This window comes from Manis javanica, chromosome 2 (genome assembly GCF_040802235.1).
Source record: "Manis javanica isolate MJ-LG chromosome 2, MJ_LKY, whole genome shotgun sequence".
Classification (NCBI taxonomy): Eukaryota; Metazoa; Chordata; class Mammalia; order Pholidota; family Manidae; genus Manis; species Manis javanica.
The window spans coordinates 50435677-50452751 of NC_133157.1; the positions used below are offsets into that span (position 1 = coordinate 50435677).

Consider the following 17075-nt stretch of genomic DNA (forward strand, 5'->3'; position numbering starts at 1 on the left):
AGAACTATAAATATAATAGAAATTAATATTAAAATTATAGATGCCTATATTTGTGATACATATGCACCATGCAAGCACATGCATGCACATGCACACACACACATACAGTATCTGATGCACAGAAAAGATCTGGAATGACTACAAGATGATCACTCCTAGGAAAGGGAATGAAATGAACTTGGTAAGTAGAAGGTAAATCAAATCTGTTAGACTAGCACTATCCGTTCTTCTAATTCTTTCAATTTTTTTAATAATAATGTATTATGTAATTTTTACATAACTAGAAAAGAGAAAATAATATTAAAATATTTTTTCTAGAGGAACTCTCAGATACACTCTCAAATACTGAGTGGTTTTATTGTGGGGCAAGAGCTACAGGTATGAGGGAAGCATTCTTCATTTTTTGTTTCACACACTTCTGTATTATTTTAAAGTATACAAGCATGTAATACTTTGGCAATAACCATTTTAAATAAAAATGTTTAAGTATTCCATTGTTTATAATGATATAGAATCCATGGAAGTTCTCAAATAGGTTATTTTAAAAAATGGTTGCTCTCCACAGAGGCAGCTGACAAGATTCAACTTTAAAAAGTAGCAGTAAGGCAAAGGACACCATCAGCAGAACAAAAAGTCATCCTTCAGTGTGGGAGAATATATTTGTAAATGACATATCTGACAAGGGGTTAGCATCCAAAATATATAATGAACTCACATGCCTCAACACTCAAAAAGCAAATAACCCTATAAAAAATGGGCGGAGGATATGAACAGACACTTCTCCAAAGAAGAAATTCAGATGGCCAACAAGCACATGAAAAGATGCTCCACATTGCTAATTTTCAGGCAAATGCAAATTAAAACCACAATGAGATATCACCTCACACCAATTAGGATGGCCAACATAGAAAAAACTAGGAACAACAAATGCTGGTGAGGATGCAGAGAAAGAGGAACCCTCTTACACTGCTGGTGGGAATGTAAACTAGTTCAACCATTGTGGAAAGCAGTATGGCAGTTCCTCAAAAAACTCAAAATGGAAATACCATTTGACCCAGGAATTCCACTCCTAGGAATTTACCCTAACAATGCAGCAGCCTAGTTTGAAAAAAACATATACACCCCTATGTTTATTGCAGCACTATTTACAATAGCCAAAAAATGGAAGCAACCTAAGTGTCCATCAGTAGGTGAATGGATAAAGAAGATGTGGTATATATACACAATGGAATATTATTCAGCCATAAGAAGAAACAAATCCTACCATTTGCAACAACATGGATGCAGCTGGAGGGTATTATGCTCAGTGAAATAAGCCAGGTGGAGAAAGAAAAGTACCAAATGATTTCGCTCATCTGTGGAGCATAAGATCAAAGAAAAAACTGAAGGAACAAAACAGCAGCAGACTCACAGAACCCAAGAATGGACTAGCAGTTACCAAAGGGAAAGGGACTGTCGAGTGGTCGAAAGGGAGGGAGAAGGGGAGTAAGGGGCATTACAATTAGCACACATAACATGGGGGTGCACAGGGAAGGCAGTATAGCACAGAGAAGATAAGTAGTGACTTGATAGCACCTTACTACACTGATGGACAATGACTGTAATGGGGTATGTGGTGAGAACTTGACAATGGGGGGAATCTAGTAACCACAATGTTGCTCACCTGATTGTAGATTAATGATAACAAAAAAAAAAAGTAGCAGTAAGGCTGAGACAATTTGTCTTAAACTTTAAGTTAAACTAGACTAAAAAAGCAATCTTAGAACACAAGATTGAAAAAGGAAATAACAAATTAAACACCACCCTTTTTTCCTCCTTCCCAAGCTCTTTCTTTCTGAGAGGAGAAGCAAAGAACTATTAGCACATGAGAAAAAAAGGTTGCAAACTTTGATAACAAGCAAGCTTAAAGACATATTTGACTTACCATGGGTAGGGAACTTTTAAGTAAAAGTTTAAAAAAGAGAAATGTTTGAGTTAAATAAACTAAGTGAAAAAGAGGGAAAAAAAATGAAAGTTCCTAATAACTAGTTTTAGAAACAAAAACAAGCATCATGGGCAATCCCACCACGTAACACAAGAAGGTGGAGCTGCTCCATTTGAGGTGGTCCCCCCTCCTGCTTGGTATCATCTTGAGACAAACTCAAAGGGAACGCAGAATACAGATTGAAAACCTCTGTTTGATATAATCATTTAAAACATGCTTTTTTAAAAAGTTTAGTTAATAGTTATTGCTTTCATATTAATTATATATATTAGATAGTCATGGTTTTTCTTAGAGGAATAAGTTTAAACAAAAAAATCCCAAAATAACATAGACCATATTATTTAACCTCTTTAAGCATTGGCTGCATCAATTACTAAGAGGAATAACATCAATCCTATAGGTTTGACATACATAAACTAAATTATTTCTATAAATAACTTAGTATACTATACAAAACAGAGAATTCAATAAAGGTGGTTTGTTTAAAATTATTAGCTACAACTATTGTTGCTGAGTTAAGTCAGCATACCTAAATAGCTGCGTAAGCCTTCTTGAAAGGTTCCTAAAACAGCTGTAAAATAAAATGATACTTAAAAGAAACACACAAAATAAACAGAGAAAAATCCTTGAAAATATTGATCCTGACGACCTCGTCAGAATATCCATTTGTGTTTGTGCAGAGCTGCCAACAAAATAATGAACAAATTCTATAATGAAAGGCTGTTCAGGGCCTTAAACTAAAGTTATAACTGATGAATAATTTCTCATAATAGAAGGCTGAGTAATTCCATTTCCCAAATCCCTTCTGTTTGGGGGCTATGGTCCTTGTATGTTTCATAGTAGATATCAAAAATCCAATTTATAAAAACAATACCCTACCAAATAAATTTGCATCTGTATTTTAAATGTTCCGGCTTTAACAACCATAAAGAAGACTCACAAAATTTTAAATATTACCAAATTAATCATAATTCATCTTTAATTTTGTAAAAATATGTATGGGAGTAATAAAGAAATGTTGAAATTTGAAAATATTTGAATTCTATGTTTTTATAAGTTCATACATATAAATTTATACTTTATGACAGAATAAAAGCATACTTTTTGATATGATATACTTTCAGCTGTGTGAACATCTTCCTGATTCCTTAGTACTTTTTGCGTGTCCATATTTAGAACCTGAAGTTGCTGGATCAGCTCTGCTTGCTGTGCTGTATGTGCACTGTTTTGTTTGTAAAGATTCTGCAGCTCCTGCAGCTCCTTCCTGTGTAAAACAAACAGTAAATAGAGAGAGGCATGAATAAAGATCATCTCAGTTAAGTAACTGTGCTCATATAAGGTGACAGATTGGCTTCCAATTTTTTCATCTACTATTTTTTACTGCAGGCAAACATACTAATAAAGAAAACAACATATAAAGTATTTAATATTTATCACATACAACTAGAAAGTATTGATAGAACTACTGTGACTCTCAAAGCCAAATACTTATCAATTTTCTTTTATAGATGGATAGTAATAAAAACCCTGGACATACAGACATAGTACCACCTTCTTACTGAAAATAAGTTACACTTCAGTTCCAAGAATTGATAAGTACTGATGCTGACAACAGTTATCAGACAGTTTTTGCATAGGTAAGTCAACCAGCTTAAAGGAAATGACACAAAAAGTGAGAAGAAAGGGGAGCAACACACGTGAAACTAATCCTTCCAACCCATCCATGGTGAATTGGTAAGTAGGACGACAAATGAACTGGTGGTGGTAGTAATAATGATACTAAGGATTCAGGAAAACCACACCTCTGGGACAGAGGTTTGCATAGCCCTGATATAATGATTCCTGTGTGAAACAGATTATATTAAACTAGAAAATATTCTGTATATTCTATTTGAGAAGATATAAATATTTGTAGAGATGTATTTCACAGAAATACACTTTATAGCATGTTTTTGGAGACTTATTTGCTAATAGAACTTTTTCTTTATGTATAACCTCAAATTGGTCATTCACTCACATAAAGTGAGTACTAAAGGAAAGATGGAACAAGGAGAGATCCACACAGTGTTTAAGATAGACGAATATTAATATGGAAGAAATGAGCTCTGCCTTTTAGAGATTTAGAATAATAATGTTCTCTAAATACAACAATACCCTCTGCAGCCATACAGATACATGTACATGCACCATCCATTTTGGTCCTTTTGGGCTCTGTAACAAAATATCATAGACTGGGCGGTTAACAAACAATAGAAATTTATTCATTTTGGTTCTGAAGGCTGGAAGTTCAGAGATCAGAGTGCAGCATGGTCAAGTGAGGGCCCTATTCCAGGTCATCATGGACTTTTTGTTATATGCTCATGTAGAAAATAGCACAAGGGAACTCTGGGGGGTCTCTTTTATAAGAACACTAATCCCATTCATGAGAGTTATATCCTCGTGGCCCAAGCACTGCCCAAAAGCCCTACCTCCTAATGCCATCACATTAGGCATTACGACATCAACATATAAACTTCGGATGAAGAAACTTGCAAAAAATAACAGGCCAAAAATGAAGGAGGGGAGCAAAGAGAACCGACAATGGCACAAAGCCACCACGATACGTAATACAAAAGGAGGGGAGAAGAGACCCTATAAGTAAAAATGCTTGCTGAATAGTGTCATTTTTCAACAGTAACAATAGTTAGAATTATCAAAGGAGACAGGCAATAGATGTAGGATAAAATTCCATCCGAGTATATAGTCAAAACATATGTTAACCAGGTGACCTAAGACAATGTTACACTTGGACAGGAGACATGAAGATAAAATGTATCATCTTTCAATACAATGTAAAGCACAGCAAACTTTTTTCTCCTCCAAGGCTAGAAGGTATTTCATAAAACTGGGGCCAGAATCAGTAGTTGGCTTCCATTTTAGGGTTATAAGGAACAAATGTATGTCTCTTTAATTAGAAGAAACCCACTCAAGAATAGGAAGATGCTTATATTATGAGGCAATGGGGATTAAAAATCAGCTAAGGGAAGAGCATATTCCTGTCTCTCATCTCATGCTATTATCTGGGCAAACTATCAGTAACCAAAATCTTACACTATACACATACTTTCTCTGGGTCTTCTCATACCACCCTCTGAAAAGTAGATGGGATGTGTGTGATGCATACCGATGTTGGAAATATGAAATGTGGAATTTGATTACTATCAAAAGTAAGCAATAAATAAGGCTTACAAAACTCACACAACTGGACCACTGGAAAACACTAAGTTTGTCCAGATCTTTCTTTATTTGAAAACAAGTAAAGAAAAACAAACAGGCTTTTTTAAAAAATAGGAGTATTAGAAATAAGAAAAAGGAAATTTTATTGTACATACCTGGAAAAGCATACCTCTGAGGAGTTACTGAAGGGGTTAGAAGGAAGGTCTAGAAAAAGTATGAAAAACAAACCATTGCACATCTGAATTATCAATAGAAAGTCAAGATGTGAAGATGTTCTTAATAAAACCTCAGTGAAGGTTAGTACTTTTTTATTCACTACTATCAATAGACCACCTCGGATAGTTTCTCTCTATATTAGATATTTGTTGTATTTACCTTTTCTGATTAAGTCTAACCTGCTTTGTACACTCTCAGCCCCTTACTCTACCTCAACCTATTAACTACTATGTCAGACTATGACATTTATATAGCTCATGAGGTTCCATCACTTGAGGTCAAACAGCTGCACACCTAGTATGTTTGCCTATCTCTTGTATCTCTTCCAGATTAGGATAAAATGCTACACCATAGGCGTGGTATGAGTACCAAATTTTAGTCAATGGAAGACAAAACACAAGGAACCAGATGAATAATATTTTTTTATTTTTCCATCTAATGGACCACTCAAAGGCTTAGTTTCTCTCTATAGCCTGCACAGAGTCCACCTGGGTGGCAAATTCAGTGTGCCTGATGTCTCTACATGATTCATCATGAAACAAATTAATGAATTTCCTTGAATTGCTTTTTATCCTCCTCTACCTCAGATTCTTCTCTCACTCACTTGGCACTGAGACTGAAAAACCCAAGCAAGTAATCAATACATAATCATTCACTCCAGCTGATTGTCTAGAATTTATGAGATAAGACAGCTCTTGAATGGATAACTTTAAAAGGATAACAAAGGACTCTTCATTACCAAACTTCTCAGCAGAAATGCCACAGAACGTAAGGGAGTGCATGATATATTTAATGTACTGAAAGACAAACACCTTCAACCAAGAATCTACCCAGCAAGATTATCATTCAAATCTGAAGCAGAGATTAAACAATTCCAAGATAAATGAAGACTCAAAAATTACAACTAAACCTGCATTACAGGATATGGTAAAGAGACTGCTGTATTCGGAAATGTTCCTAAGACTAAATAGTTTTCACTAGTGAAAATAAACCCACAGAAAAGGTAATAGAGCAAATACCAAACAAGCACAAAATTAAAATAAAAGTAGTAAAACCAACTATACACAAAATCAGTAAAGGTACACACCAAAAGTGCAGATTATTATGACATTTAATACATAAAGTGTGGAGAAGGAAGAAGAAAAAAAAAGTCATTTTAGATGGTGCTTAAAATAGAGCAATCAGCAACTTAATGCAGACTGTTACATAGTCAGAAAACTATCTTTGAACTTTATGGTAACCACAAACCTAAAGCCTGTAAAAGATACACATAAATTAGAATATAACTACAACCCTGAGGAAAATTATCAAATGATAATTTAAAAATGTAAAAGAGGAAGAAAGCAACAGAGAGGAATGATAAAAAAACAACCAGAAAACAATTAATAGAAAAGAAATAAGTACATACCAATCAATAATTACCTTAAGCGAAAATGGACTGAATGAACCAATCAAAAGATAAAGAGTGACAGAATGGATAAAGAAACAAGACCCATCTTTATGCTGCCTGCAAAAGACCCATTTCAGACTGAAAGACATACACATACTAAAAGTGAAGGGATAGAGAAAGATATTTGATGCAAATTATAGGGAGAAAAAAGCAGGAGTAACAGTATCAGAAAAAATACATTTCAAAACAATGAAGTAACAAGTGACAAAGAAGGACATTAGATAATGATTAAAGGGTCCATCAAACAAGAGAATATAAACATTATAAACATCCATGCTCCCAAAATAGGAGCACTAAAATATGTAAAAAAAAAAATACTAACAGAATTAAAAGGAAAAATAGATTGCAACACCTTCATTATAGGAGATTTAACACATGACTCACATCAATAGACATAACCAGACAGAAAATAAGTAAGGAAACAGAGGCAGTGAACAACACATTAGATCAGATGGACTTAACAGATATCAATAGAACATTACACAAAAAAGCAGCAGGATACATACTTTTCCCCAGTGTACATGGAACATTCACCATTAGAGATCACATACATGGACACAAAAATCAGCTTCAATAAATTAAAAAAGACTGAAATTGTATCAAGCAACTTCTCAGACCACAAGGTTATGAAACCAGAAATAAATTACACATGAAAAACAAAAAAGCCTACAAACACATGGTCATTAAAGAATAGGCTGCTTTGTAATCAATGGATCAATGAACAAGTTAAAACAGAATCAAGCAATACATGGAAGCAAATGAAAACAAATATTTAACAGTCCAAAATTTGTGAAGAGCTGCAAAAGTGGTTATAAAGCAGAAATACATAGCAATACAGCCCAAAAAGAAATAAGAATGATCCCAAATAAATAGTCTAAACTCACAATTAAATTAACTAGAAAAAGAACAAATGAAACTCAAACTTAGTAGAAGGAGGGAAATAATAAAGATCAGATCATAAGTAAATGAAGCAATGAAAAAAAAATGGAGCAAAAAGCTGATTCTTTGAGAAAATAAAGAAAATAAACCTCTAAACAGATTTATCAAGAAAAAAGACAGAATACACACATAAACTCAGAAATATAGAAGCAATAATCACAAAAGATGCCACAGAAATACAAAGACTTAGATAATGCTATGAAAAACTGTATGATAGTAAATTGGACAACCTAGAAGAAATGAAAAACTTCCTAGAAAAATACAACCTCCTAAGACTAACTCAGGAAGAAACAGGAAACCTGAACAGATCAATTACCAGCAATGAAATTGAACTGATAATCAAAAACTCCAAAAAAAACAGAATGCCAGGTCAAGATGACTTCACAGCTGAATTTTACCAAACATTTAAAGAAGAGCTAATACCCATCCTTATTAAAGTATTCCAAAAAGCAGAAGAGGAGGGAATACTTCTAAACTTATTCTATGAGGTATTATCACTCTAATACCAAGGACACTACAAAAAAAAACCCCACAAAATTACAGACCGATATTCTGATCATCGTAGATGCAAAAATAGTCAACAAAATATTAGCAAACTGAATTCAAATCATCAAAGGTTCATCCACCATGATCAAGTGGGATTTACTCCAGAGATGCAAGGATGGTATAATATTCATAAATCAATCAATATCATACGTGTTAACATAAAGAAGGGTGAAAACACATGATACAGACGCTGAGAAAGCATTTGACAAAATTCAACATCCATTCATGATAAAAACTCTCAACAAAATGGGTACAGAGAGCAAGTACCTCAACATAATAAAGGCCATATATGACAAACCCACTGCCAATATCATATTTAACAGCACGAAGGTGAAAGCTTTTCCTTTAGGTTTAGGAACAAGACAAGGATGCTCACTCTCCCCACTTTTATTCAACATAGTAGTGGAGGTCCTAGCCACAGAAATCAGACAACACAAAGAAATAAAAGGCATCCAGATTGGTAAGGAACAACTTAACTGTCACTGTTTGCAGATGACATGATACTCTACAAAAAAATCCCTAAAGAATCCCCCCAAAGCTATTCGAACTAATAAATGAATTCAGCAAGGATGCAGGATGCAAAATCAAAACACAGAAATCTGTTGCATTCCTATATACTAATGATGAACAGCAGAAAGAGAAATCAGGAAAACAAATCCATTCACAATTGCATCAAAAAGAATAAAATACCAAGGGATAAACCTAACCAAGAAGGTGAAAGACCTGTGCTCTGAAACTTGTAAGACACTCATGAGTAATATAAAACAGAACATAAATAAAAGAAATCTATCCCATGCTGATGGATAGGAAGAATTAATATTGTCAAAATGGCCATCCTGCCCAAAGCAATCTACAGACTCAATGAAAGCCCTATCAAAACACCAACAGCATTTTTCAATGAACTAGAACAAATAGTTTTAAAATTAGTATGGAACCATAGAAGACTGAATAGCAAAGCAATCCTGAGAAAAAGAACAAAGCTAGAGGGATTACACTCCCTGACTTCAAGCTACACTAAAAAGCCACAGTAATAAGAACAGTATGGTACTTTCTTGTGACAGTACCCATAGATCAGACCCATAGATCAGTGTAAAAGAATAGAGAGCCCAGATATAAACCCATGCATATATGGTCAATTAATTTAAAACAAAGGAGCCAAGAATATGAGGAAAAGACAAGCTCTTAAAAAACTGATGTTGAGAACACTGGACAGTTACATGTAAAAGAATGAAACTGAATTACTGTCTAACTTCATACACAAAAGTAAACTGGAAATGGATCAAAGATTCGAATGTATTACATGAAATTATAAACTCTTACAAGAAAATATAAGCAAAAATCTCTTGAGCATGAGTGTGAGCAAGTTTTTACTATTCATACCTCCTCAGGCAAGGGAAACAAAATAAAAAATAAACAAGTAGAACTACATCAAACTTAAAAGCTTCTATACAGCAAAGGACACCATCAGCAGATCAAAAATGCAACCCACAGTATGGGAGAATATATTTGTAAACAATTTATCAGATAAGGGGTTAACATACAAAATATATAAGAACTCAACACAAAAATAACAAACAACCTGATTACAAAATGGGCAGAGCACCTGAACAGACATTTCTTCAAAGAAGAAATACAGATGGCCAACAGGCACATGAAAAGATGCTCCACATCACTAATCATGGAAATGTAAATTGAAAGTACAATGAGATATCACCTTATACTGTTTAAAATGGCCACTATCCAGACAACAAGAAATGACAAGTGCTGAAGAGGATGTAGAGAAATGGGAACCCTCCTACAATATTGGTAGGAATTTAAATAGGTACAATCACTGTTGAAAGCAGTATGGAAGTTCTTCAAAAAATTAAACATAGAAATACCATTGAACCCAGTAATTCCACTCCTAGGAATTTACCCCAAGAAAACAAAACCACTGATTTGAAAAGATATATGTACCCCTATGTTTGTCAGCACATTATTTACAATAGCCAAGATATGGAAGCAACCTATGTGTCTATCAATAGATGAATGGATAAAGAAGAAGTGGTACATATACACAATGGAATATTATTCAGCCATAAAAAGGAAATCCTGCCATTTTCAACAACATAGATGGATTCAGAGGATATTATGGTCAGTGAATTAAGCCAGGAAGAGAAAGACAAATATCACAAGATTTCACTTATTTGTGGAATATATAAACAAGGCAAAACAAAATGAACAAAAGTGTAGACTTACAGACACTGTGAGGTGACTAGTGGTTACCATGGAGAAGGGGTTCAGATGGGTGGGTGAGGGGGCAAGGGGGATTAAGGAGCACAAAAATTCTAATCATAATATAAGTTAGTCATGGGGATGGTTGTACAGCACATTACCATCTCTCTATGCTGACACATTCTAACCACACTAGTGACGGTGAGGATTTAACAATATGGGTAAGTTTGAACCACTGTGTAGTATATTTGAAACCAGCACGTTTCCATATCAAGAATACTTCAATTAAAAAAAAAAGATACCTGGCAACCAGCAAAAGTTCGGGGAGAGACCTTGACCTGATTTTCCCTCAGAGCCCTTAGGAGGAACTATCTCTGTTCACACACTGATCTCAGACTTCTAGCCTCCAGACTCCAGAAATGTCTGTTGTTTAAGTACAAATGAAAGGAAGACAGAAAGAAAGAAAGAAAGAGGGAGAGAGAGAGAGAGAGGAAGGGGGAGAGAAGGGAGGGAGAAGGGAGGGAGGGAGGGACGAAAGGAGGAAGGAAGGGAGGAAGGAGGGAGGGCAGAAGGAAGGAAGGAAGGACGGAAGGAAGGAAGGACGGAAGGAAGGAAGGAAGGAAGGAAGGAAGGAGGAAAAAAGGAAGGAAGGAAGAAAGGAAGGAAGGAAGGAAGGAATGGATTGTGATTAAAAATTGTAATAACAGTAAACTCTAATAGGGGGCAAGTATGGTACAGGGAAGGGCATGAGCAAAGCTTCTGAAGGGCTATAGATTTTTATATCTTAACATGAGTGGTATACATATGTATTCATATATAAAAATGTATTCAGGGGTGGAGCCAAGATGGCAGCGTGAGTAGAGCAGCGGAAATCTCCTCTCAAAACCACATATATCTATGAAAATATAGCAAAGACAACTGTTCCTAGAATAAAGACCAGAGGACACAGGACAACATCCATACCACATCCACATCTGCGAGAACCCAGCGAATCGCAAAGGGGGTAAGATACAAACCCCGGCCTAGCGGGTCCCAAGTGCCCCTCACCCCAGCTCCCAGCAGGAGGAGAGAGGTCTGAGAGGGAGGGAGAGGGAGCCCAGGACTACTGAACACCCAGCCTGAGTGATCCGGACCAGAGCCCAGACACAGTGCATGCGCAGGGCCCTGGATACTAGGGAAACAGGGCAGCGGCCATCATTTTGTTGTTGTTGTTGTTGTTTTGTTGTGGTGAGTTCTTTCTGGAAGTCTTAAAGGGACAGGGACCCCAATACTAGGGAAACAGGGCAGCAAAACCACTGAGCAGGTATCGGAGACCGGCGCTGGAGAACAAAAGTGAAGCGAGCGGCCATTACTTATTTATTTTTTGCTGTTGTTACTGTTGTTTTGTTTTGGCGAGCAATTTTTGGAAGTCTTAAAGGGATAGGGACCCCAATAATAGGGAAACAGGGCAGCAAGACCGGTGAGTGGGTGCCCGTGGCTGGTGCCAGAAAATAAACAAAAACAAGTGGCCATTTTTTTTGTGTGTGGTCGTTTTGTTTTGACGGGTGCTTTTTGGAAGTCTTAAAAGGGCACGGTAGGACACTTAGTACAGAGGTAGGGAATCCAGGGATCTCTGAGCACTCTAATCCCCTGGGCTGCAGGGAGCACGGAGGCCCCTTATGGAGATAAAAAGCCTCCTGGCCACTCCCCCTCCAACGCAACTCTACCACTTTGGAGCAGCAGCTCAAGCCAGGCCACCCCACAGCAATAGCGGAGAAAAACTCCATAGCAGCCGGGCAGGAACCAGAAGCCCTGTCTGCATGCAGCTACCCAGCACAAGCCAGTAGAGGTCGCTATTCTCCCAGGAGAGAAAGGCCAAAAACCAACAAGAAGGGAAGTTCTTCCAGCTGTCACTAGTCCCAGCTCTGCAAACTATTCTTATAACCATGCATGAAAAGACAAAATTACAGGCAAACCAAGATCACAGAGACACCATAGAAGGAGACAGACCTAACCAGTCTTCCTGACTAAGAATTCAAAATAAAAATCATAAACATGCTGACAGAGATGCAGAGAAATATGCAAGAGAAATGCGATGAAGTCCGGAGGGAGATCACAGATGCCAGAAAGGAGATTACAGAAATAAAACAAACTCTAGAAGGATTTATAAACAGAATGAATAAGATACAAGAGGCCATTGATGGAACTGAAACCAGAGAACAGGAACGCATAGAAGCTTACATAGAGAGAGAAAAAAGGATCTCCAGGAATGAAACAATATTAAGAGAACTGTTTGACCAATCCAAAAGGAACAATATCCGTATTATAGGGGCACCAGAAGAAGAAGAGAGAAGAAAAGGGACAGAAAGTATCTTGGAAGAAATAATTGCTGAAAACTTCCCCAAACTGGAGGAGGAAATAATCGAATAGACTACGGAAATACACAGAACCCCCAAAAGAAAGGATCCAAGGAGAACACCACCAAGACACATACTAATTAAAATGGCAAAGATCAAGGACAAGGAAAGAGTTTTAAAGGCAGCTAGAGAGAAAAAAGGTCACCTATAAAGGAAAACCCATCAGGCTAACATCAGACTTCTTGACAGAAACCCTACAGGCCAGAAGAAAATGGCATGATATATTTAATGCAATGAAACAGAAGGGCCTTGAACCAAGGATACTGCATCCAGCACGACTATCATTTAAATATGATGGCGGGATTAAACAATTCCCAGACAAGCAAAAGCTGAAGGAATTTGCTCCCCACAAACCACCTCTACAGGGCATCTTACAGGGACTGCTCTAGATGGGAGCACTCCTAAAAAGAGCACAAAAAAAAACACACAACATGTGAAGAATGGAGGGGGAGGAATAAGAAGGGAGAGAGGAAAAGAATCTCCATACAGTGTATATAACAGCTCAATAAGCGAGCTAAGTTAGGCAGTAAGATACTAAAGAGGCTAACCTTGAACCTTTGGTAACCACGAATTTAAAGCCTGCAATGGCAATAAGTACATAGCATTCAATAGTTACCCTAAATGTAAATGGACTTAATGCACCAATCAAAAGACACAGAGTAATAGAATGGATAAAAAAGCAAGAAACATCTATATGCCGCTTACAAGAAACTCACCTCAAATCCAAAGACATGCACAGACTAAAAGTCAAGGGATGGAAAAACATATTTCAGGCAAACAACAGTGAGAAGAAAGCAGGGGTTGCAGTACTAATATCAGACAAAATAGACTTCAAAACTAAGAAAGTAACAGGAGATAAAGAAGGACACTACATAATGATAAAGGGCTCAGTCCAACAAGAGGATATAACCATTCTAAATATATATGCACCCAACACAGGAGCACCAGCATATCTGAAACAAATACTAACAGAAATAAAGGGGGAAACAGACAGCGATACATTCATTTTAGGAGACTTCAACACACCACTCAACCAAAAGGATAGATCCACTGAGCAGAAAATAAGTAAGGACATGGAAACACTGAACAACAGAGCAGAGCAGATGGACCTAACAGACATCTATAGAACTCTACATCCAAAACCAACAGGACATACATTCTTCTCAAGTGCACATGGAACATTCTCCAGAAAAGACCACATACTAGCCCACAAAAAGAGCCTCAGTAAATTCCAAAATATTGAAATTCTACCAACCAATTTTTCAGACCACAAAGGTATAAAACTAGAAATAAATTCTACAAAGAAAACACAAAGGCTCACAAACACATGGAGGCTTAACAACATGCTTCTAAATAATCAATGGATCAATGAACAAATCAAAATAGAGATCAAGGAATATATAGAAATAAATGACAACAACAACATAAAGCCCCAACTTCTGTGGGATGCAGCAAAAGCAGTCCTAAGAGGAAAGTATATAGCAATCCAGGCACACTTGAAGAAGGAAGAACAATCCCAAATGAATAGTCTAACATCACAACTATCAAAACTGGAAAAAGAAGAACAAATGAGGCCTAAAGTCAGCAGAAGGAGGGACATAATAAAGATCAGAGAAGAAATAAACAAAATTGAGAAGAATAAAACAAAAGCAAAAATCAACGAAACAAAGAGCTGGTTCTGTGAGAAAATAAACAAAATAGATAAGCCTCTAGCCAAACTTATTAAGAGAAAAAGAGAATCAACACAAATCAACAGAATCAGAAATGAGAATGGAAAAATCATGACAGACCCCACAGAAATACAAAGAATTATTAAAGACTACTATGAAAACCTATATGCCAACAAGCTGGAAAACCTAGAAGAAATGGACAACTTACTAGAAAAATACAACCTTCTAAGACTGACCAAGGAAGAAACACAAAAGTTAAACAAACAAATTACGAGGAAAGAAATTGAAACGGTAATCAAAAAACTACCCAAGAACAAAACCCCAGGGCCAGAAGGATTTACCTCGGAATTTTATCAGACACACAGAGAAGACATAATACCCATTCTCCTAAAAATTTTCGAAAAAATAGAAGAGGAGGGAATACTCCCAAACTCATTCTATGAAGCCAACATTACCCTAATACCAAAACCAGGCAAAGACTCCACCAAAAAAGAAAATTACAGACCAATATCCCTGATGAATGTAGATGCAAAAATACTCAATAAAATATTAGCAAACAGAATTCAACACTATATCAAAAGGATCATACACCATGATCAAGTGGGATTAATCCCAGGGATGCAAGGATGGTACAACATTCGAAAATCCATCAACATCATCCACCACATCAACAAAAAGAAAGACAAAGACAACACGATCATCTCCATAGATGCTGAAAAAGCATTTGACAAAATTCAACATCCATTCATGATAAAAACTCTCAGCAAAATGGGAATAGAGGGCAAATACCTCAACATAATAAAGGCCATATATCATAAACCCACAGCCAACATTATACTGAACAGTGAGAAGCTGAAAGCTTTTCCTCTGAGATCAGGAACTAGACAGGGATGCCCACTCTCCCCACTGTTCTTTAACATACTACTGGAAGTCCTAGCCACAGCAATCAGACAAAACAAAGAAATACAAGGAATTCAGATTGGTAAAGAAGTTAAACTGTCACTATTTGCAGATGACATGATATTGTACATAAAAAACCCTAAAGACTCCACCTCAAAACTACTAGAAATGATATCGGAATACAGCAAAGTTGCAGGATACAAAATTAACACACAGAAATCTGTAGCTTTCCTATACACTAACAATGAACCAATAGAAAAAGAAATCAGAAAAACATTTCTATTCACAATAGCATCAAAAAGAATAAAATACCTAGGAATAAATCTAACCAAAGAAGTGAATGACCTTTACTCTGAAAACTACAAGTCACTCTTAAGAGAAATTAAAGGGGATTCTAACAAATGGAAACTCATCCCATGCTCGTTGCTAGGAAGAATTAATATCGTCAAAATGGCCATCCTGCCTAAAGCAATATACAGATTTGATGCAATCCCTCTCAAATTAGCAGCAACATTCTTCAATGAACTGGAACAAATAATTCAAAAATTCATATGAAAACACCAAAGACCCTGAATAGCCAAAGCAATCCTGAGAAAGAAGAATAAAGTAGGGGGGATCTCACTCCCCAACTTCAAGCTCTACTACAAAGCCATAGTAATCAAGACAATTTGGTACTGGCACAAGAACAGAGCCACAGACCAGTGGAATAGAATAGAGACTCAAGACATTAACCCAAACATATATGGTCAATTAATATTTGATAAAGGAGCCATGGACATACAATGGCAAAATGACAGTCTCTTCAACAGATGGTGCTGGCAAAACTGGACAGCTACATGTAGGAGAATGAAACTGGACCTTTGTCTAACCCCATATACAAAAGTAAATTCAAAATGGATCAAAGGCCTGAATGTAAGTCATGAAACCATTAAACTCTTGGAAAAAAACATACGCAAAAACCTCTTAGACATAAACATGAGTGACCTCTTCTTGAACATATCTCCCTGGGCAAGGAAAAGAACAGCAAAAAAGAACAAGTGGGTCTATATTAAGCTGAAAAGCTTCTGTACAGCAAAAGACACCATCAATAGAACAAAAAGGAACCCTTCACTATGGGAGAATATATTTGTAAATGACAGATCCGATAAAGGCTTGAAGTCCAGAATATATAAAGAGCTCACACGCCTCAACAAACAAAAAACAAATAATCCAATTAAAAAATGGGCAGAGGAACTGAACAGACAGTTCTCCAAAAAAAGAAATACAGATGGCCAACAGACACATGAAAAGATGCTCCACATCACTAATTTCAGAGAAATGCAAATTACAACTACAATGAGGTATCACCTCACACCAGTAAGGATGGCTGCCATCCAAAAGACAAACAACAACAAATGTTGGTGAGGTTGTGGAGAATGGGGAACCCTCCTACACTGCTGGTGGGAATGTAAATTAGTTCAACCATTGTGGAAAGCAGTACGGAGGTTCATCAAAATGCTCAGAACAGACGTACCATTTGACCCAGGAATTCCACTCCTAGGAAT

The 17075-nt window shown here is 36.5% G+C and overlaps 1 protein-coding gene across 5 annotated transcripts in view; it reads right to left on the minus strand.

Moving 5' to 3' along the window:
* CNTLN (centlein) overlaps window positions 1-17075 on the minus strand; it is a 318921-nt gene that overhangs the window by 185762 nt on the left and 116084 nt on the right. For all 5 annotated transcript variants that reach the window (XM_073228458.1, XM_073228457.1, XM_037018671.2 and 2 more), the window contains one exon: window positions 3086-3248. In XM_073228458.1, the coding sequence (XP_073084559.1) occupies window positions 3086-3248 (163 nt within the window). The remainder of the gene's footprint in view (window positions 1-3085; window positions 3249-17075) is intronic.